At 35.5% G+C, this 25023-nt stretch overlaps 1 protein-coding gene across 4 annotated transcripts in view; it reads right to left on the bottom strand.

The window, feature by feature from the left end:
• LOC145256478 (F-box/LRR-repeat protein 5-like) overlaps positions 1–25023 on the bottom strand; it is a 248024-nt gene that overhangs the window by 204429 nt on the left and 18572 nt on the right. For all 4 annotated transcript variants that reach the window (XR_013863997.1, XR_013863998.1, XM_080115421.1 and 1 more), the window contains exon 2: positions 12375–12710. Coding sequence is in view for 2 of the 4 variants with exons in the window: in XM_080115421.1 (XP_079971547.1) it covers positions 12375–12710 (336 nt within the window). In the remaining 2 variants the exon portion in view is untranslated. The remainder of the gene's footprint in view (positions 1–12374; positions 12711–25023) is intronic.

Here is a 25023-nt window from a genome sequence, read left to right as displayed (position 1 = left end):
TTCAATTTTCTTAAAATTATGGTAGCCCTGGTGGGAAGAGAAATTATTTCATATATGTTGTACAATACCTGTCGAGAGTATGTTAAATTGGTTCATATATGTATATAAATTACCCGTCCGAGGGTAGCTAAACATATTTTAAGGTGAACGTAAAATTATTTCATATTCATGCTGTAAATGACCTGTCCTAGGGAAGGTACAATTATTTCATACATTTGTAATAGCAATCCAAGGGTAGGAAAAATATTCTTTTGCTCGAAACAGCAAATGATACATAGCCATTAAAAACTCCTCTATCCTAAGAATAACAAATATGTTCAAAATGAACTTCAATTTTCTCATTGTTTATACAGTCCCTTAGTGTAGTGGTAAGATGTCTCATTTTCTTTTACTTTCCTTTCTGCCGTCACATCATGGGTTTGAGCCTGCCTATCTACTAACAACGTACGTCATGGTTTCGCGCGCGCCTGCCTACTAACACTTGTGCTCAACACACACCTCCAAACACCAGGGAACCTCCACTAGTCTATAATATAAAAGGAAAAAATCTGTTTAAATGTATGTATGTATGTTTATATGTCTGCCTAAAACTTTCCACAGGTAATGGATTTTCATAAAATCAGCATCGTTTTTAAGCTCAACCCTTCGGACAACAAATACCGAAAAATTGGCTAAAAACATTAATTTCTTCACCCTCAACTGGATGCTTTTCTACAGGGAGGGGGTAGCAAAAAATCGTTCCTTCATGACAATTTAGCCAAACACACATGCACAAAAAACGTTCTTTCTGGAATTAGTTTAAATATATAAAAAAAACAACCAAACTTCACTCATGTGGTCATAAACCAGTCGTTATAGTAGCAGCGTCATTATCTTACGATTGCATATTTGAGTCGAGATATCGGATATAATTTTTTTCGATTTTTTTTTTAAAGTTTTAATATTGAAACAAGGTTATTTATGCTATTTTTACATTTGTTTTTTTTTTGGGGGGGGGGGTTCCATCACGTCTGCTGTTTTCTTTTTTTTGTTTTTCTTTTTCCGATTTTTAAAGAAGTTTTAACATTTAGACAGGGTTATTCATACCAGTTCTTTTTCGTTCGCTTATTCGTTATTTTGCATCACGTTCGCTGTTTTTTGTTTGTTTTTGTTTCTCCAATTAAAAAAAAAAAACGTTAAAATATTTAAACATGGTTATTACATTTGCTTATTTTTTATTTTTCATTTTGTTTTGATTTACCCCCCCCCCCCCACTTTACCACACCCGGGCAACGCCGGGTACCTTGCTTGTAAAATCTAAATCCAAATTTGTTTTTGTCTTATTTATTTACTAGCGAAGGGTACCCGGCGTTGCCCGGGTGTTTGGGGGGGGGGGTTAAAAAAAGTAAGTATGAGGATCGAACCCGAACCGTTGAGGCAAAGTTGTAAATTAAAGTGTGAAAAAAAAACCAAAAAAAACGTGCGATGTTAACCATTGCCCCACCGCGAGATGCTAACGGAAACACGTTTGAATTTATTTAATTAGTTGGATTAAGCTGCGGGATAGTATTCATTTACTGTGGAATGCTTTTTTTTTCCCACCCCCAAGATGTTATAGGAAAAAGACTAACCCACATGCGGCGAGTGACAAATATTGAATATTTATCTTCCCGAAATCGAGCAAATTAAATAGACAGGCGAGTTTCGTTATTAACTGTGAGATATTACGATTTATATGTGATATAAAAAGTTTTAAAAAGTTGTGAACCGACCGACCGCTTCTCTGAAAGAAGCCTTTTGTAGACACACAGAAAAAGCGAACACACATACATACAGTTTCGCTTTTATATTTATATATATATTTTTTATTTTTGCTTTTGAATGAAATTGCTTTCGTTATGAATAATTTCCATTGACTACAAGATAACATGACACATTTGTAATTTTTACTTTTTTGAAATCAACATTCTTAGTTATACACAGTCATTTTTTCTCTTGTGCTCATGTACCAGTTGACATTACTCATTATACACAGTACAAAGTTGGTTTCCTTGGCCGCTAGCACACAAGGCAGCAAATCTAACTTTCAAAAAACTTGTTTGTTTTACACAAGCACAATGTATTTGTTACGCAGTCATTTTTTCTCTTGTGCTCATGTACCAGTTGACATTACTCGTTTTTCAAGCCATATGAACATTTTACATTAAATAAAAACTCTAAAAACCTATCCATCTAGGTAGAAAAATACCTTATCTTGCCTTTGCTAACATTTATTTGTTATACAGGGTCACCCCCCCCCCCCAAAAAAAAACGGCCCAACTCTAATTAGGCCCCGTTTCTTAGTTTTTTGTCCGAATGAAATGAAACTTTGGTCATAACTAGTTTATTATATTCAAAACATCACATCAAAACACTAGGGTCTTTGGCCTTTTTTTTCTCCATTCTACAGCATATGTTCTAGATGGCCTCCATTTAGCTTTTGTTTTTTGGGGGGGGTCACCCTGTATATTTGTTTTTATGAGCACTTTTTCAGATCACTGGATTGTAAAACAAACCCTAACAAATGTTAGGTTCCAAAGCAATGACTAATTATGCTATCAAAATATTGTGGGTTTTGAAAAACTTATTTAAAGTTCTGGTTCTTGTCTAGGATTCCCCCATATTAAAAAACATATAAAAAAAAAAACTATAATGTACCTACCTGTAATGGAAAGAAAATATTGCATTTCAAAACTCACAAGAATTGATTAAGTAGTTTTATTTTAACTAAGAAAATAATTTTCAAAGTGAATTTGAACTTTTTCCCCTAATGTTAAGAATGACTTTCTAAAATATAGTAAGTTTGAATTCTTTAGAGTTACTTCCCTTGCTTTCAAGATGGCGTTGCGATATCACCACTGTTCATTTGGTCTAAAAGTTTGATTTTTTGTTTTATCTATATAAATAAAATAATAGATGTGTATGTCTGCCTGTTCTGTGTGTAAATATTTAACCAATAAACTCTTTAACTACTGTTCACATAACACTGAAATTAACAAGAAATATTAATCATACACTAATGATGGTTTATAATGAGTAAAATCTTTGTTTGGATGGATGGATGGATGGATGGATAACATATGTCGGCAAGTTGATATGCAATATATTCATTTCAACAACTCTGGTCCCCCCCTCGCCAATCTTTCACGAAAAACACCCGTCTAGCTGAATCCACTGTGAAAAATTTCCCCCACTCTATATCTGTGCCTAAATCAAAACGCGGATTCCATGAACAAAGCTTCTTTCTTAGAACTGCACGCCTGTGGAACTCTGTTCCGTCTGCCTGCTTCCCTCCGGACTACAACTTGGATGTCTTCAAGTCCAATGTTAACAAATTCCTAATGAACCGCCCCCTTAATTAAACACTTCATCAAATCTCCACACTAACGTAATGTACTTACAATAACCCTTATCCCTGAGTGGCTTCCGGGCCTTGATAAGTGGTGATCACTGTGTAAAAAAAAAAAACAAAAAAAAAACTTGCCAACATATTTCTATTAATTTCAGCACATGTGCAAATGCATTCATAGCTTGAAGTGGTTTAATTTTAAATCTTTCTTATCTATCTGTCGATAGCTCAAACAGTTTGGAACGCAGCTTGAGTGCTAAATGTTTTGGTTTAAATTCTAGCTGATGGCACCCAAGTCACTTTTTTTTTTTTTACTTTTGAAATCAGTACTGTATATTAGGTACAATATAATATTCAATAGAGAATTGGGTCTGTAATAATAAATACAAAATCTGCATGAATTAAAATATATTTAAGCGTATTTTATGACCAAGCAAGGCTGGGCACCCCCCTCGCTAATTTAAAAATAAAACTACTTGATCACGTTACAGGATTTTTGAAATACAATATTTTCTTTCCATCACATATACACACATCAATGTAGATTTTTCTTGATTTTTGCCTTCTATATATATAAAAGCGAAAATGTATGTGTGTATGTGTGTTCGCTTTTTGTGTATGTCCAAGAAAGGCTTTTTTCAGAGAAGCAGTCGGTCGCCTAACAACTTTTAAAAACTTTTTACATCACATGTAAATCGTAATATCTCAGAGTTAACAACGGAGCTCGCCTGTCTATTTAATTTGCTCGACTTCAGGAAGATAAATATTCAACAGTTTTCGCTCGCCGCATGTGGGTTAGGCCTTTTCCTATAATAAAAGCGACACTAATTGTCTAGGGATTTTTCCGGTCTCTATCGCCGGAAATGTCCGAAAGCAATGAGCTTTACTCAATGTGGAAATATTATTTCCTTATATCAGAAGACAATTGCTATTCAATTTGGACAAGTGGAGCTGTTTCCCCCTACCCCCAACATCTTGGGGAAAAAAAAAGAAAAAAGCGTTCCCGCACTAAATGAAATGCTACCCCGCAGTCAAAAGTTGACCTCATTACGTCATTAAAACGTGCACCTGCTAATTTAAGTAATTAAATAAATTCAAATGTGTTTCCGTTAGCATCTCGCGGTGGCCCAATGGTTAATGTCACACTCTTTTTTTTTTTTTTCACACTTTAATTTCCAACTTTGCCTCGAGGGTTCGGGTTCGATCCTCATACTTACCTACCAAAACATTTTTATTTTTATTTTACCCCCCCCCTCCCGAGTTTTGATTTACCCAAAACCACACACCTCCAAACACCCAGGCAACGCCGGGTACCCCTCGCTAGTCTATAATATAAATCTCACCTGTCTGTTTAAATGCATGTATGTATGTCGTGCAAAAACTTTCTACAGAGGCGACGGATTTTCACAAGATCGGTATAGTTTTGAAGCTCAACCCTTTGGACGACAAATATTGAAAATTTGGCCAAAAACATTAATTCCTTCACCCTAAACTCGCCTGTTTTGTACAAGGAGAGATCGATTTGTTTTGCTGACATTTTAGCAAGTCATCGTCACTGTTGGATTGATCTCAGTTAATTTCAACGCTTTTGACTTCCGGTCGCGTCATGGAGACATCGGCTAAGATGTCAGATTTTCTTTCACTTTCTTTTCCACCTTCGCGGCACAGGTTCGAGTCTGCCTGCCTATTACCACTTTTTAAAAAAATTTTTGTTCAACACACACCTCCAAACACCCGGACTAGATTAATATAGGAGGCATTCTCAACAAACATCAAAGTTTTTTTTTTTTTTTAAATATAATGAAATAACATTTTTATTAGGGATACTGAGTTACATAGGTACTTTGATTACATAGGTACTTTGATTCAATAGATAATGGTCACTTGAGGAATTCAAAATTTTTTATGTTTTAGAATTTTGGATTTCTAGGTTCGGCAAGATTTTGGGCTGGTGCATCTGCTGCTAGTCTCTCGCTCCTAGACAAGGTTCAAAAGAGAGTCGCCAATCTGATAGGCCCTGAACTGGCATCTAAGCTTCAGCCTCTGTTCCATCGACAAAACGTTGCATCCCTCTGCCTGTTCTACAAGTATCTTAATGGTGAATGCTCTGACGAACTGCAGACACTTGTGCCCCCACGACGTAGACACCCTCGATAAACCCAACACGCAGCTAAATCCCACCCCCACACAGTAGAGATCCCTAGACGTAAAAGTTCTTTCTACTCCAGTAGTTTCTTCCCCAGAACCGCTAGACCCTGAAATTCCATTCCAGGTCCCTGCTTTTTTTTTTTTTTTTTACATAGGCATCACCACATTATCAAGGCCAAGAGGCCACTCAAGGATAAGGGTTAAAGAGTGTACAGTAGAAATTGGACATTATAGTAATCATTAGTAATGAAAATTTGGTAAAGTTGATAACTTATATGGAATGGCTCATCAAGAACTTATTTACGTTAGACTTGAACACAACCATATTGTAGTCAGCCGGAAAGCAGGAAAACGGAAGACAATTCCACAGGCGTGCGGTTCTAATAAAAAAGCTTTGTTCATGGAATCTACGTTTAGGTTCAGACACAGATAAAGAGTGGGGGGAATTATTGATAGTGTTTACAGCTAGACGAGTGTTTCTTGTGAAAGTTTGTCGAGGGGGGACCATAGATTGAAGCTCAGTTGAACACTTTTCATGAAAATAACGATACATCAGAGACAAACTCGCAACATCTCTTCTGTGAGATAAAGGTTGCAAGGAAGAGAAAAGGACGTCTCCTACGAGGCTACAAAGTCTATTTTGAACTCTATCAAGGCAGGACAAGTCCTTTCTAGCAGCTCCTGCCCAGATGTGGCAACAGTATTCCATCCTTGGACGTACCTGGCTCTTATATAGATAGAGAATAGCATCAGCAGTGAGATATCTACCGGATCGATAGAAAGATCCCACCATTTTTCCAGCGGCCTTGGCAACAGATTTGATGTACGTGCTCCATTTAAGATCAGGAGTAATGGTCAAGCCAAGAAGTTTGTCAAAACTTGAGGCCTCCTGAAGACGAGAGCCATTCATTTCAATTGATGTCAGATGTGGATCAGAATGTTGATGATGTAAAGAGAGAAGCTTGGTTTTAGATGCATTAAAAGTAACCAGCCATTCTTTACCCCATTGTACTACATGCTCAAGATCAGAGGAGAGAGAATTGGAGAGAACTTGGTCGTTTACTGTCTTAGATGTGCTACCATAAATGGTAGTGTCGTCAGCATAGATGTCTACAAATGATGTAAGGATATGATTTGGAAGATCATTAATGTAGATCAGGAAAAGAGTTGGGCCCAGGATGGACCCCTGAGGGACACCGGCATTAATACTGTGAGCTTCTGATTTTTGCCCCTCAACTACTACTCTTATGAACCTATCAGAAAGAAATGATTTAATAATTGAGAAGACATTTCCAGCAATACCATAGCTAGAGATCTTATGAAGTAAACCTTTATGCCATACCCTATCAAAGGCCTTAGATATGTCAAGAGCAATTGCCCTAGAAAGGTTGCCTCCGTCGAGAGATTTGCTAATCCTATGAGATATAACTGTAAGCACATCTGCTGTAGATCTAGTAGAACAGAAACCATATTGAGTGTCACTAAGAAGGTTATTTTTGTTGAGATGGTTGATTACTTCTGTATTTAACAGATTCCAGCAACTTACTCATGACGCACAGGAGACTTATTGGCCTGTACTGAGAGGGTGATAAGCGATCACCTGAATTCTTAAATACAGGGCATACTGATGAAATTTTCCAGGGAGATGGGAAACTATTCTCCTTAAGACAACGTTTAAACAGTTTTGTAAGTATGGGCGCTAGTTCAGGTTGAAGTTTTTTGAGTACTATAATTGGAATACCGTCAGGGCCAGTTGCTTTACTGGAATCAAGGTTTTTGATTAGCTTGGCAACATCACATACAGATATACGTATATCACATAGCGTGTTTTCTGATACAGGAGGAAATATTGGGGGTTGGCAGCCTTGATCGCAAAGGGTAGAATTAGCTGCGAAGTTCTTGACAAAGAGTTTGGCTTTGTCTGATGCTGACGAGATTACCTCAGGTCCATTGATAATAGTTGGGATGGAGCACACGCTTCTGTTCATGATTCTGTTTGCTATTTGCCAAAACTGGTGGGAACCAAGCCGCTGCTCAGCTACTTTGGACTTAACAGATTGAGCATACAACTCTCTTGCATTCTTCCCTAACTGTACTGACATGCAGAAGTTCAAGTGTAACGTGAACCAACATCTTGCTGCCCAAATCCCAACATAGTGCCCCAGTAGTTGCTGCCTCTGATAGTAGCCCCCTACACCAAAGTGGCAATGTGTCTTGTTTGGAGTGAAAATGTAATTAAAAAAAAAAAAAAAAAAGATACACCTGAAGATCAGAGGTTATATCGGTCAAAATTTTGTACGAATAACACTCAAGATGAAAACTATATATCTATTTACTCATATATAAAAGGCACTTTGCATGTGTGTGTGTGTGAGTGAGTTTGTTCCCTATAGATTCCAAAACGATTGGGCCGACTTTTAAAAAATTTCACACACATGTACCTTATGTGCCTGGGGGTGTTTTTAGATAGGTTTTGTATCGGAATATCTCTGATAAGTATCAAAAATCGATAATCTAAGAAATCTGATGAAAGAAGAAACAGTCCAATTTTGGTCAAAGTTAACACTTATGCAGCCTATCAACATAATTGCATTCAAGAAGTTTAATCACCACATAAGCAGAATGGCTCGGCCTATGAAATCAATAGTAGGTTCTTTGATAAAACAGAGGCGCATTCAAAATGAATGCTTCTATTTAGATATAATTGGATCATAGTACTTGACTTTTGCATTTTAAACTTAATTCAAGTCATTTTATAAAATCAAAAATAATTTCATAAAATCAACAGTAAGTTCTCTACATTGCAATGTATAAACTAAAATGAATTGTGGACTAAGTCACTACGAGGAGGTATGTGAAGCTTCCTCCCAGTGCACAGCGGTAAGTTCCTGACTATAGCAGGCAATCAATTGTTTTGATTTTACGAATGAGCAATTTCACCAATTTCGATGACAATTAAAGTATTAGAAGTGTGGAACATTTGTTAATCCTCTTTAAATCCCGAGCAACGTTAGGTCACCCTGTTATATATATATATATATACTATGTTAGTATATATATATATATATATGTTAGTATATGTTAGTATATGAGCAACGTCAGGTAACCTGTTAGTACCTACTAACAGGGTGACCTGACGTTTATATATATATATATATATATATATATATATATATATATATATATATATATATTCAATAGGCTCTGTAATATATAAAATCTACACAAATTAAAATACATTTAAACATATTTTATGACCGGGCAAGGCCAGGCATTCCATCGCTAGTTTAAAAATAAAACTACTTAATCAATCTATGGTAATTTAAGGAATTCAAGAATTATCATGTTTTAGAATTTCTGATTCCCCGAGTTCGGCAAGATACACCCGAAGAAGGTTAGAGGTCATATTAGCCGAAATGTTGTACAAATAACACTAGAGATGAGAACAGCAATCTGAATAAATTATTAAATCAATCAGAATATTTACTGAGATGAGCATTATTTTATTCATTTATTTATTGTAGACTTATCCGCATCTTTTAGTTGCTGTTTCATTCACCACGTTTCGACCAACTATTTCTCTGCCCTTCATCAGGTGGTAACCACAAACTCCAAATCTCCTAACTGCATCCTCAGCATTTTACTGCCTTCCATAGTTGTCTTCCGTCTCACTACGTTTTTGGCCAACTATTTCTCTGCCCTTCATCAGGTGGTAACCACAAACTCCAAATCTCTTAACTGCATCCTCAGCATTTTACTGCCTTCCATAGTTGTCTTCCGTCTCACTACGTTTTTGGCCAACTATTTCTCTGCCATTCATCAGGTGGTAACCACAAACTCCAAATCTCTTAACTGCATCCTCAGCATTTTACTGCCTTCCATAGTTGTCTTCCGTCTCACTACGTTTTTGGCCAACTATTTCTCTGCCCTTCATCAGATGGTAACCACAAACTCCAAATCTCTTAACTGCATCCTCAGCATTTTACTGCCTTCCATAGTTGTCTTCCGTCTCACTACGTTTTTGGCCAACTATTTCTCTGCCCTTCATCAGATGGTAACCACAAACTCCAAATCTCTTAACTGCATCCTCAGCATTTTACTGCCTTCCATAGTTGTCTTCCGTCTCACTACGTTTTTGGCCAACTATTTCTCTGCCCTTCATCAGGTGGTAACCACAAACTCCAAATCTCTTAACTGCATCCTCAGCATTTTACTGCCTTCCATAGTTGTCTTCCGTCTCACTACGTTTTTGGCCAACTATTTCTCTGCCCTTCATCAGGTGGTAACCACAAACTCCAAATCTCTTAACTGCATCCTCAGCATTTTACTGCCTTCCATAGTTGTCTTCCGTCTCACTACGTTTTTGGCCAACTATTTCTCTGCCCTTCATCAGGTGGTAACCACAAACTCCAAATCTCTTAACTGCATCCTCAGCATTTTACTGCCTTCCATAGTTGTCTTCCGTCTCACTACGTTTTTGGCCAACTATTTCTCTGCCCTTCATCAGGTGGTAACCACAAACTCCAAATCTCTTAACTGCATGCTCAGCATTTTACTGCCTTCCATAGTTGTCTTCCGTCTCACTACGTTTTTGGCCAACTATTTCTCTGCCCTTCATCAGGTGGTAACCACAAACTCCAAATCTCTTAACTGCATCCTCAGCATTTTACTGCCTTCCATAGTTGTCTTCCGTCTCACTACGTTTTTGGCCAACTATTTCTCTGCCATTCATCAGGTGGTAACCACAAACTCCAAATCTCTTAACTGCATCCTCAGCATTTTACTGCCTTCCATAGTTGTCTTCCGTCTCACTACGTTTTTGGCCAACTATTTCTCTGCCCTTCATCAGATGGTAACCACAAACTCCAAATCTCTTAACTGCATCCTCAGCATTTTACTGCCTTCCATAGTTGTCTTCCGTCTCACTACGTTTTTGGCCAACTATTTCTCTGCCCTTCATCAGATGGTAACCACAAACTCCAAATCTCTTAACTGCATCCTCAGCATTTTACTGCCTTCCATAGTTGTCTTCCGTCTCACTACGTTTTTGGCCAACTATTTCTCTGCCCTTCATCAGGTGGTAACCACAAACTCCAAATCTCCTAACTGCATCCTCAGCATTTTACTGCCTTCCATAGTTGTCTTCCGTCTCACTACGTTTTTGGCCAACTATTTCTCTGCCCTTCATCAGGTGGTAACCACAAACTCCAAATCTCTTAACTGCATCCTCAGCATTTTACTGCCTTCCATAGTTGTCTTCCGTCTCACTACGTTTTTGGCCAACTATTTCTCTGCCCTTCATCAGGTGGTAACCACAAACTCCAAATCTCCTAACTGCATCCTCAGCATTTTACTGCCTTCCATAGTTGTCTTCCGTCTCACTACGTTTTTGGCCAACTATTTCTCTGCCCTTCATCAGGTGGTAACCACAAACTCCAAATCTCCTAACTGCATCCTCAGCATTTTACTGCCTTCCATAGTTGTCTTCCGTCTCACTACGTTTTTGGCCAACTATTTCTCTGCCCTTCATCAGGTGGTAACCACAAACTCCAAATCTCCTAACTGCATCCTCAGCATTTTACTGCCTTCCATAGTTGTCTTTCGTCTCACTACGTTTTGGCCAACTAAGCCTCTGGCAGGGTTTGAGTAGGATTGAAACCGCTATCTTCAAACAATGCTCACCTGGAACCGTAGAGATTCAACGTCTCTATCCACTGCGCCAAGGGCTCCAAAGGATAAGTTAGTTAAAATGTGATATATAAAGACAACAAATATGGAGGGCAGTAATTACTGAGGATGCAGTTAGGAGCCTCAGCATTTCTATCCTGTTGCAGTTAACTACCTGATAAAGGCCAGAGGAATAGTTGGCCGAAACGTTGTGACACAACTAAAAGATGAGGATAGCAGTCTGCAATAAATTTTTTTTTTTTTTTATATTACATTTTCACCCCAAATAAGGCACATTGCCACTTTGGTGTAGGGGGCTACTATCAGGGGAAACAACTACTGGGGTACTATGTAGGGATTTGGGCAGCAAGATGTTGGTTCACGTTGCACTTGAACTTCTGCACATCAGTACTGTTGGGGAAGCAGGAACCTGGAATGGAATTCCAAAGTCTAGCGGTTCTGGGGAAGAAACTACCGGAGTAGAAAGATCTTTTACATCTAGGGATCTCTACAGTGTGGGGGTGGGATTTTGCAGCTTGTCAGGTCTGTCGAGGGTGTTCACGTCGTGGGGGCACAAGTGCTTGCAGTTCATCAGAGCATTCACCATTAAAATACTTGTAGAACAGGCAGAAGGATGCCACATTTCGTCGATGGGACAGAGGCTGAAGCTCAGATGCCAGTTCAGGGCCTATCAGATTGGCGACTCTCTTTTGAACTCTGTCAAGGGCGAGAGACTAGTAGCCGATGCACCAGCCCAAATATGACAACAATACTCCATACATGGGCGAATGGTTGCCTTATAGAGGTACAGGATACTTTCGGGTGTTAGTAGTTTTCTAGCACGGTAGAGAGAGCCCACCTTCCTTGCAGCAGCCCTGGCAATGCCCTCGATGTAATTGTTCCAACTCATGTTTCCTGTGAACGTTAGGCCAAGTAGCTTGAAAGACATACTCTCAGATAAAGAGTCGTTGGCCATTGCTATAGGTGGTAGAGAAGGTTTCTTGTAATTATTGAATGAAACTAGTTTAGTCTTGGCGGCATTGAACGTGACCATCCATTTTTGTCGCCATTCCACTAAATAAATGAGTGAATCTGAATAATTAAAATTCTCAAGATTTGTTTTGAAATTTTAAAAGAATCTGAAAACAGTTCTCTGTTAATATTTCATGGAAAACGGGCTACAATTACTTACCTCTTCTTCCTCTTGCATGTGGGGTATGAATTGCTCCGTGAAGTCGTCGAGGGCCATACGAAGCTGGATGCCATAGTTGACGCGATCTTGGTCGCTTTTGCCACATTTTTTGTGCCCGTCCTCGAGCAAGTGCAACATCTGTGTCAGCTTGTGATCTTTGTGACAGTTGCACACAACGTTGTTCGTGATCGACAACTGCTGCAGCTTCACCTTCAGTTTCTGCATGATGAACGTGTTCTCGATCGTCTCATGCACTTTGAACTCGCGGAATGTTGTGCTTAACTGCTGCAGCAGCATTGTCAGCTCGCACGGGCTGGAAAAGTTGGTTGAGGTCAGCTGAAACGTCAAAGAATAACAATGTTCAATATTCAAGTGTTACGAGTTAACTAGTGCATATATTACTAGTGTTACGAGTTAACTGGTTCCTATATTACTAGTGTTACGAGTTAACTGGTTCCTATATTACTAGTGTTACGAGTTAACTGGTTCCTATATTACTAGTGTTACGAGTTAACTGGTTCCTATATTACTAGTGTTACGAGTTAACTGGTTCCTATATTACTAGTGTTACGAGTTAACTGGTTCCTATATTACTAGTGTTACGAGTTAACTGGTTCCTATATTACTAGTGTTACGAGTTAACTGGTTCCTATATTACTAGTGTTACGAGTTAACTGGTTCCTATATTATTAGTGTTACGAGTTAACTGGTTCATATATTACTAGTGTTACGAGTTAACTGGTTCCTATATTACTAGTGTTACGAGTTAACTGGCTCCTATATTACTAGTGTTACGAGTTAACTGGCTCCTATATTACTAGTGTTACGAGTTAACTGGCTCCTATATTACTAGTGTTACGAGTTAACTGGTTCCTATATTACTAGTGTTACGAGTTAACTGGTTCCTATATTACTAGTGTTACGAGTAAACTGGTTCATATATTACTAGTGTTACGAGTTAACTGGTTCATATATTACTAGTGTTACGAGTAAACTGGTTCCTATATTACTAGTGTTACGAGTTAACTGGTTCCTATATTACTAGTGTTACGAGTTAACTGGTTCCTATATTACTAGTGTTACGAGTTAACTGGCTCCTATATTACTAGTGTTACGAGTTAACTGGTTCATATATTACTAGTGTTACGAGTTAACTGGTTCCTATATTACTAGTGTTACGAGTTAACTGGTTAATATATTACTAGTGTTACGAGTTCACTGGTTCCTATATTACTAGTGTTACGAGTTAACTGGTTCAAATATTACTAGTGTTACGAGTTAACTGGTTCCTATATTACTAGTGTTACGAGTTAACTGGTTCATATATTACTAGTGTTACGAGTTAACTGGTTCCTATATGACTAGTGTTACGAGTTAACTGGTTCCTATATTACTAGTGTTACGAGTTAACTGGTTCATATATTACTAGTGTTACGAGTTAACTGGTTCCTATATTACTAGTGTTACGAGTTAACTGGTTCCTATATTACTAGTGTTACGAGTTAACTGGTTCCTATGTTACTAGTGGTACGTGTTAACTGGTTCCTATGTTACTAGTTAACTGGTTCATATATTACTAGTGTTACGAGTTAACTGGTTCCTATATTACTAGTGTTACGAGTTAACTGGTTCATATATTACTAGTGTTACGAGTTAACTGGTTCATATATTACTAGTGTTACGAGTTAACTGGTTCCTATATTACTAGTGTTACGAGTTAACTGGTTCCTATATTACTAGTGTTACGAGTTAACTGGTTCCTATATTACTAGTGTTACGAGTTAACTGGTTCCTATATTACTAGTGTTACGAGTTAACTAGTGCATATATTACTAGTGTTACGAGTTAACTAGTTTATATATTACTAGTGTTACAAGTAAACTAGTTTATATATTACTAGTGTTACAAGTTAACTAGTGCATATATTACTAGTGTTACAAGTTAACTGGATTATATATTACTAGTGTTACGAGTTAACTAGTTCATATATTACTAGTGTTACAAGTCAACTGGTTCATATATTACTAGTGTTACAAGTTAACTAGTTTATATATTACTAGTGTTACGAGTTAACTAGTTTATATATTACTAGTGTTACGAGTTAACTGGTTTATATATTACTAGTGTTACGAGTTAACTGGTTCCTATATTACTAGTGTTACGAGTTAACTGGTTCCTATATTACTAGTGTTACGAGTAAACTGGTTCATATATTACTAGTGTTACGAGTTAACTGGTTCCTATATTACTAGTGTTACGAGTTAACTGGTTCATATATTACTAGTGTTACGAGTTAACTGGTTCCTATATTACTAGTGTTACGAGTTAACTGGTTAATATATTACTAGTGTTACGAGTTAACTGGTTCCTATATTACTAGTGTTACGAGTTAACTGGTTCAAATATTACTAGTGTTACGAGTTAACTGGTTCAAATATTACTAGTGTTACGAGTTAACTGGTTCAAATATTACTAGTGTTACGAGTTAACTGGTTCCTATATTACTAGTGTTACGAGTTAACTGGTTCATATATTACTAGTGTTACGAGTTAACTGGTTCCTATATGACTAGTGTTACGAGTTAACTGGTTCCTATATTACTAGTGTTACGAGTTAACTGGTTCATATATTACTAGTGTTACGAGTTAACTGGTTCCTATATTACTAGTGTTACGAGTTAACTGGTTCCTATATTACTAGTGTTGCGAGTTAACTGGTTCCTATGTTACTAGTGTTACGTGTTAACTGGTTCCTATGTTACTAGTTAACTGGTTCATATATTACTAGTGTTACGAGTTAACTGGTTTATATATTACTAGTGTTACAAGTTAACTGGTTTATATATTACTAGTGTTGTAAGTTAACTGGTTCATATATTACTAGTGTTACGAGTTAACTGGTTCAAATATTACTAGTGTTACGAGTTAACTGGTTCATATATTACTAGTGTTACGAGTAAACTGGTTCATATATTACTAGTGTTACGAGTTAACTGGTTCATATATTACTAGTGTTACGAGTTAACTGGTTCCTATATTACTAGTGTTACGAGTTAACTGGTTCAAATATTACTAGTGTTACGAGTTAACTGGTTCCTATGTTACTAGTGTTACGAGTTAACTGGTTCCTATGTTACTAGTGTTACGAGTTAACTTGTTCCTATGTTACTAGTGTTACGAGTTAACTTGTTCCTATATTACTAGTGTTACGAGTTAACTGGTTCCTATATTACTAGTGTTACGAGTTAACTGGTTCATATATTACTAGTGTTACGAGTTAACTGGTTCATATATTACTAGTGTTACGAGTTAACTGGTTCATATATTACTAGTGTTACGAGTAAACTGGTTCATATATTACTAGTGTTACGAGTTAACTGGCTCCTATATTACTAGTGTTACGAGTTAACTGGCTCCTATATTACTAGTGTTACGAGTTAACTGGTTCCTATATTACTAGTGTTACGAGTAAACTGGTTCATATATTACTAGTGTTACGAGTTAACTGGTTCCTATATTACTAGTGTTACGAGTTAACTGGTTCCTATATTACTAGTGTTACGAGTTAACTGGTTCCTATATTACTAGTGTTACGAATTAACTGGTTCCTATATTACTAGTGTTACGAGTTAACTGGTTAATATATTACTAGTGTTACGAGTTAACTGGTTCCTATATTACTAGTGTTACGAGTTAACTGGTTCAAATATTACTAGTGTTACGAGTTAACTGGTTCAAATATTACTAGTGTTACGAGTTAACTGGTTCAAATATTACTAGTGTTACGAGTTAACTGGTTTATATATTACTAGTGTTACGAGTTAACTGGTTCCTATATTACTAGTGTTACGAGTTAACTGGTTCCTATATTACTAGTGTTACGAGTTAACTGGTTCCTATATGACTAGTGTTACGAGTTAACTGGTTCCTATATGACTAGTGTTACGAGTTAACTGGTTCCTATATGACTAGTGTTACGAGTTAACTGGTTCCTATATTACTAGTGTTACAAGTAAACTGGTTCATATATGACTAGTGTTACGAATTAACTGGTTCATATATGACTAGTGTTACGAATTAACTGGTTCATATATGACTAGTGTTACGAGTTAACTGGTTCATATATGACTAGTGTTACGAGTTAACTGGTTCATATATGACTAGTGTTACGAGTTAACTGGTTCATATATGACTAGTGTTACGAGTTAACTGGTCCATATTACTAGCGTTACAAGTTAACTGGTTCATATATTACTAGTGTTACGAGTTAACTAGTTCATATATTACTAGTGTTAGTTAACTGGTGCATATATTACTAGTGTTACGAGTTAACTGGTTCAAATATTACTAGTGTTACGAGTTAACTGGTTCATATATTACTAGTGTTACGAGTTAACTGGTTCCTATATTACTAATGTTACGAGTTAACTGGTTCCTATATGACTACTGTTACGAGTTAACTGGTTCCTATATGACTAGTGTTACGAGTTAACTGGTTCCTATATGACTAGTGTTACGAGTTAACTGGTTCATATATTACTAGTGTTACGAGTTAACTGGTTCATATATTACTAGTGTTACGAGTTAACTGGTTCCTATATTACTAGTGTTACGAGTTAACTGGTTCCTATGTTACTAGTGTTACGAGTTAACTGGTTCCTATGTTACTAGTGTTACGAGTTAACTGGTTCATATATTACTAGTGTTACGAGTTAACTGGTTCATATATTACTAGTGTTACGAGTTAACTGGTTCATATATTACAAGTGTTACGAGTTAACTGGTTCATATATTACTAGTGTTACGAGTTAACTAGTTTATATATTACTAGTGTTACAAGTTAACTAGTTTATATATTACTAGTGTTACAAGTTAACTAGTTCATATATTACTAGTGTTACAAGTTAACTGGATTATATATTACTAGTGTTACGAGTTAACTAGTTCATATATTACTAGTGTTACAAGTCAACTGGTTCATATATTACTAGTGTTACAAGTTAACTAGTTTATATATTACTAGTGTTACGAGTTAACTAGTTTATATATTACTAGTGTTACAAGTTAACTGGTTTATATATTACTAGTGTTACAAGTTAACTGGTTTATATATTACTAGTGTTGCAAGTTAACTGGTTCATATATTACTAGTGTTACGAGTTAACTGGTTCATATATTACTAGTGTTACGAATTTACTGGTTCATATATTACTAGTGTTAGTTAACTGGTGCATATATTACTAGTGTTACGAGTTAACTGGTTCATATATTACTAGTGTTACGAGTTAACTGGTTCATATATTACTAGTGTTACGAGTGTACTGGTTCATATATTACTAGTGTTACAAGTTAACTGGTCCATATATTACTAGTTAACTAGTGCATATATTACTAGTGTTACAAGTTAACTGGTTCATATATTACTAGTGTTACAAGTTAACTGGTTCATATATGACTAGTTTTATGAGTTAACTGGTTCATATATTACTAGTGTTACAAGTTAACTGGTTCCTATATTACTAGTGTTACGAGTTAACTGGTTCATATATTACTAGTGTTACGAGTTAACTGGTTCATATATTACTAGTGTTACGAGTTAACTGGTTCATATATGACTAGTGTTACGAGTTAACTGGTTCATATATGACTAGTGTTACGAGTTAACTGGTTCATATATGACTAGTGTTACGAGTTAACTGGTTCATATATGACTAGTGTTACGAGTTAACTAGTTCATATATTACTAGTGTTTCAAGTTAACTAGTGCATATAATATTAATCAGTAATTGTATCGAAATCATAAAAAACATTGGAATCGTCTTACTATCACATATATATATATATATATATATATTAGTGTTGGGACAATTAATCTGTATCAGAATCGGGAATCAGAAAAAAAAATCAGAAGTTTGGGCGTATCGGAATCTGTATCGAAAAAATTGGTACCTATTTTTCGATTCCAAAGTGATTCTTTTAATTGTTTTTTTTTTTTTTAAATTATTTCATTTTAAAGTAAAATCTTCCATTGCTGGTTAATAATGATAAAATTATAAATATTTATTGATTTTAAAATATCAGTAAAGCTTAAATCAATAGACTATCCTCCACAAGTGTAATTTTTTTCGTTTAAGAAAATATCTGCATATTTTACATGTTTTTATCGAAATCAGGAAAAATAACAATTTTACAGTTAAATGATTAGAGATTTATAAAGAATCGGAATCTGTAATTGTATCGGAATCAGGAAAAATACTGGAATCGTACCATCACTAATATATATATATATATATGAACAAATGATTAATAAAACATGTTAAAAGACATCTTGAAAAAGAGTTAAAAACATATTTAATTTTAAAAAAGGAAACACAAGATAAGTGGATAGTCCTTAATCCGTGGAGTTTCGAAGAAATACTCTCCTTCTCATCAGAGGGCAGGAATTAGCAAAATGCAGGATCGGATTTTGCATATAAAAGTATTTAATGAAACTACAAGTAAGTCACAGATCTTACTTGGTTAAAGAAAAAAGGGTGAGATAAGGGGAATAGGAGGTAAAAGAAAAATGATAAAAAGATTTCACATGAATGGACAGTCCGGTGAAGGGTACTCTATTTCCTTTTCGGTTTTATTGGGCTTTTACATCTGGCTGTTTATTTTATTTGTAAATATCAACTCTTTAATATCTTCTATATAAATAAAATGAACTCATTTTTTCCCGTCTGATTTTGACATTAATAGGATTAAAAATCAAGATATTTCATGCAAATATAATATGCACAAACGGCAGAACAATATCTGAGGTGTGTTATAGGCTTATTATTTCTCAAATTCCTCGATAATCTTAGATTTCTATACTTTTTCTGCTGAGAAGTCACGGCCAAAATCGGTTAAGATCAATGGAAGTGGTAAAATATTTTCTCTCTAATAAATTCCTCCTCCCCCTGCCACCACTTAATACCGTTTGGGGATCGTTCACAAGGAACAGTTGAGAAGAGAACACCGGTTTGGCTTCGTAGTTCTTTCATGTGAAGTTATTTAAAATCACTAAACTAAGCTGCAGTGCTCTGTGGCGTAGTGGTTAGCGTGCTGGACAATTCACGTTATATTTTCACGTTCGCGCCGACCTACCGTAGTCGTTTTTTTTTTTTTTTTTTTTTCCTAAACAACTGGAATGGACTTTTCTTGGTGGCCGAACTGTTAACGTTGCAGATGTTTTTTTTTTTTTCACACTTTATTTTCCTACTTTTACTCATGACTCCGGGTTTGATCCTTCCTACTTACCTACCATAACATTTTTTAAAACTCCCCCCCCCATCCCGGAAACAAACACTCGGGCAACGCCAGGTACCCCCGCTAGTTTATAATATATTTTAAGTTTACCATTTTGATTACCTTGGTAAACTTATTGTAATTTTTATTCTTATATATATATATATATATATATATATATATATATCGTTGTTCCTTCATGCATTGCCTACTGTCTTTCATTAGTATCAACAGAGATCAAAAACATAAGTGACCTTTGACCTGTCAATGATCAAGCTTATTCAGTTAACCCTATCTAATATTGTCATCTTTACTTCCTGTCAATTACTATACAATCTGCCCCCCCCCTTGAAACAAGTGGCCATGAACTTTTAATCCAATGCATCAAAGATTATGACTGTTATCGTTTAACTAATGAAAAAGTTTTCATGTAATGAGTTTCATCCAGAGACACACAAGTTATGATTTGAACGCATTCCCAGGAAATTTAATCCATCCCAACTAAATCTTCTTAATCAGTATCCGAGATATTTTTTCATTATTTTTATTCATTTTTTTTTATCATAGTCGACAAACACAAAACTTTTAATCCAATGTACCAAAATGAAAAGGTTTCAACTTTTAAACAATCATTTCATAAATGTGGAAATTTGAGTTCAGTTAAGATATTTTTTGTTGAAAAGACAATAAACAGTAGCTCAAAAATTGTGTTTTTTTATGTAAAATCATGACATGCTGAACATATTAGAGTTAAAATCAATTAGGTATTACATATTAATAGGAAACAAAAGACTGAAATTAAACAAAGAACAAGTGAATTTATTGGAAGCCTAGAAAAATCATGGATTACAATAGAAAAATGCAGACATGAAAAGTAATATGGTTAAGCTTATGGAAAAGTACAGGACTAGTTGTTAAAACTGGAACAGAACAGGACAAGATATTCTAGTAAAAATATAATAAATTTATAACTTAAAATATTGCAGCATTAAGAATTTTTTTTTTAATTCAATTTATAACATTATATAATCAATTTATGTTTAAATTTATGTTGCCTATGAATATAAGGACACAGAGTTTAAACATCAAATCCAACTAAAAATAAGCAAATTATAGCCATTTTTGTACCTTGCACGCTTGGATATGTTCCACTCTTACCATATGCGTTTTGTCATAATTTATACACTATTCTTAGTTTTTATTCTTTCAGTTTAAAAAAAAAAAAAAAGAAATCAATAAATATTTTATGAAGTAATATCTTTTTGTTATAATACTGAAAACAAATTCAAAACAATGAAACAATAACATTTTATTATTTTATACAAAAAGTAATTAAGTATTATGCAATTTTTTTTATTTTACACAGTTTGCTGCCAACTTCCAGTCACCTATTCTTCTGATTCATCAAAATTTCATATTTTTATATAGTGCTTAAATAACGAAATTTTCCAACTAACTGTATCTGTGTGCAAGGAATCCAAATATGGCGCTGGCAATCTATAGAAATTAATTTTCTCCTTCAGGTATAAAGTGTGTTATATCAGACATCGATGATCATGGCTTTCCAGTCTCCCCTGCATTCTTCCTGACGAGATCTATAGTCATGTTCCCAGTGACCTTGTTTAGACTGTCAGTGAAATTTGTTTGTCTTCCTCTACTCTTTTTTCCAGCAATTTTTCCTAACATTTTTGTAGCGGAACTGAACCACACTCCAAGGTTACAAAATAGGATTTGTACAAGAAATACCACCATTCGAATCAGACATCCAACCGGTACAAAGAAAAGAGAGATGTGCAAATGGTTGGACTGTCGCGATTACAAGTCTGCTATAAGGACGTTTTTTTTGTTTTTTTGCGATTTGTTCATGGAATCCATGTTTAGGTTCAGGCACGGATAAAGTTTTTGTGATTTTGCGAAGAAGAGAGGAGAAGGGAAGAAAAGATTGCTTTGCTTACTCGGAGTTATTTTTTGTACGTGTTAGTGGAAGAAAAAGAACAAGGAGTTTTTTTTATTTTTGTGCACAAAATGGTATTCGCCAATTCAAAACATCAATTTCAACTCTTCAGTTTCCCAAGCTGTCCTGTTTGGCACGGACGGTATTCAGTAATGATGTGCTGTACTCTGTCTTATGCATGACTTTTTTTATTTGTCTTCTTTCCTGTCCATGAGATTCATAGAATTCTCCTTAAAAACCATATCTCTGCTAATACTTAATTACTGCTACTACTTCGAAATGAATATTTCTGTTTGGAGCACAAAAAAAGCATTAAAGATTTGGCTCCAACTCAATACACTGCGAGCCAACCGTGACATTAAGTAAAGGACATAAATTATCCGTGATTCAGTCTTCATATTGTTTGGATCAGTCAAACTATTGTTCTTATCTTGAGTGCTATTCTCACGTTTTGGTTGATGTAACCTCCAGCCTTCTTCAAATGTATCTTGCTGAATTTGGGAATCTGCAAAGACCCATGGTATAGTGGATAAAGTACTTGATAAAATTCAGTTGACAGTTACACTCTTGAGGGTGAAGGTTCAATCAGATGGGCAACACTCAAAATACAATTGCGAATTGCTAAGGACTTCTGCCCAATCATTTGATTGCATATTCCGTTAACATAGATTTGTAACTAACACCTACTATTTGTTCTTATTCCACTACTTAATAAAGTAGTTATCAACATTTTCTGCGATATCGTCCTTTTTGTGCGATATAAGACCATCCATCCCATTAATCCTCATCTTTGAGTGGCTTTTTGGTCTTGATAACTCATAGCCTAATAAGTAGAGGATGCCCTTTCTTCTTTCCTGCAACTTGTCTGCCACAGAAGAAACATTGTAAGCCTATCTCTGCTCTATCGTTATTTTCATGGCAACAAGTGCTCGTCTTAGCTCTAATCTATGCACCCCCCTCTTGCCAAAGTTTCACAAAAAACACTTGTCTAGTTGAAGCTACTATCAATAATTTCCCTCACTCTTTATCTGTGCCTGAACCTAAACGTGGATTCCATGAACAAAGCGTCTTTCTTTGAAGTACACGCCTGTGGAACTCTGTTCCGTTTGCCTGCTTTCCAACTGACTACGATATGATCGTCTTCAAGTCTAACATAAACAAGTTCTTAATGAGCCATCTCCTTAAGTAGCGTAATTTACCAAATTTCTACTGCTAACAATTACTATGATACTGTCCCATTGACTGCCATATACTCATTAACCCTTATCCTTGAGTAGCCCCCAGGCCTTGATAAGTGGGGACTCCTTTGTAAAAAAAAAAAAAAAAAAAAAAGTAAAAATGATTGAAAATGATACGTCAAAAATCAGAGAATTATCAAATGTTTTTTTTTAGCATTAGGTGCTTTTCTTTTTTTTTTAACATGGTAGTTAGGGCTCAAAGCCACTTGAGGATAAGGGATAATGAGTATCGTAGTCACTGAGACGACGTATTAATAGTTAGTGGTGGAAATAAACGTACAAATGTATAAAAAACATTTTTTTAAGATAACTCATATTTAAAGGTCTAAAGTAGGGATCGGCAACTCATTTGGACCAGATCGCGTTATATAATTATGGGTCACAGGACAAACAAGGGCCTTTGATGAAAAATTAGGAAAATTACAAATGCAGACCACTGTGACCTAAATATTTAAAACCATAACGAAAATAAACATTCAGAAATTTTTTAAAAAAGCATCCAACAAAAATTAATTTTGCTCGAGAAACATAAAAATATATCAACGTGAGTCAAAATAAATCAAAGTCAGTCAATATTGTTCCTTTGAAACTGTACCCGCCTAATGTCTATTGCTGGTCGGTTGGTCAAATTGCCTGTTTTTGTTTTATGTTTCTTTTTTAATTTTTTTCATGAAGAAATGCAGGTGGTTGGGTTTTGATAGTTTTTGGTTTTAGTATTCAAACTCGGTTGTGTGGATCAGAGGACAATAAGAGCAAGCCTTTTGTTGAATTCGAAAGCCTCATCTCTAAAAATAAATTAAAAATAGTCATTCATAATCAGGCTCACGGGCCGGTCAAAATGCCTTCGCAGGCCGAATCTCGCCGAGGGGCCGTAGATTGCCAACCCTTGCTCGAAAGTTTTAAATTATTACTTATCTATATTATATTTCTCTTTAGTTGTCTGTTCTTTTCAGTTTTTCTTGGAAACTACTGAGCCAATCTGACTGAAATTTTGTATGGACCTTTTTTATAATAAAGGTACAACAAACTAAGTATTATGGTATATGTTTGATACATAGTTAGAAATTAATAGGGATTAATCCCCATAATACCACATTTACTTGAAATGTTTTCTTGGAAACAACTAAGCTGATCTGGATTAAATCTTGCATGGAGCATTTTTATGATAAGGTGCAATGAATTAAGTATTATAGTATCTGTTTATGGATTAACCACCAGAATACAACATTTACCCTAGAATTTTCTGAGAAACTACTGGATCATTCTGGCTGAAATCTTGTATGGACCTAGATTATGATATGGTGCAGTGAATTAAATAGTTTCCATTGTATTATATACATCAGGAGGGCTTATGTGCAAAGATCTTTGAATTTGGTCTGTGAAGAAAACTGTTGTTAAGATAATCAACTTTCTTATTTCCCACTCTTCATTGGTTCACAGGCAATTCCAATCTCTTCTACAAGAAATTGAGTGTGAATATGGAGATCTTCTGTTACAGCAATGTTCGCTGGCTTAGTCGAGGCAAAGTTTTAGCTGGATTTGTTTGTTGTCTTGAGGCTATTAGGGCGTTTCTTGATAAGAAACAGAAACCATTTCCTCAAACTGAATGATGAAAGCAGGTTGTTAAATTTTATGTTTATGACCAACATAAACACACATTTAAATGGGCTTGATTTGAAATTACAAGGTCAGGGTCAAACAGTCCTGGATCTTTTCAAAGCATTTACAATGAAACTGGACATTTTTACCCGTGACATCAACATCAAAGTATTTAAGGACTTTCCAAATGTGAAAAATAATGCAAATCAATTTGAAGTGAACATAGATGAGCTTCAGGAGTACGTTGAAGAATTTGATAAACGAAGCCAGGAGATCTACATTCATGAATCCTTATTTCATCTCTTATTAAGCCTGACATTCTTGATTTGACAAATGCCCAACCGAAACTTTTTAGCTGGATGGACCTTGATGATTTTGAAATGAAACAGGTTGATTTTAGGTCTTCAGAAATATGGACATTAAAATTTGCTGAACTAAGAAAGTTTCTGGAAGATGAACATTTAGAAAAGTCTGCTGCTATTTTGAACTGTTGGACTTCTCTCCCAAGCTCATTCATCTATTTGAAGGAAATTGCTTTTGCTCTTCTCTCGGCTTTTGGTTCAACTTATTCTTGTGAGAAAATTTTC

This window comes from Euprymna scolopes, chromosome 32, assembly GCF_053919585.1.
Source record: "Euprymna scolopes isolate OS-2025 chromosome 32, ASM5391958v1, whole genome shotgun sequence".
Lineage (NCBI taxonomy): Eukaryota > Metazoa > Mollusca > Cephalopoda > Sepiida > Sepiolidae > Euprymna > Euprymna scolopes.
Note: the sequence above shows the minus strand (reverse complement) of the source record. Positions and strands in the feature narration are given on the sequence as shown.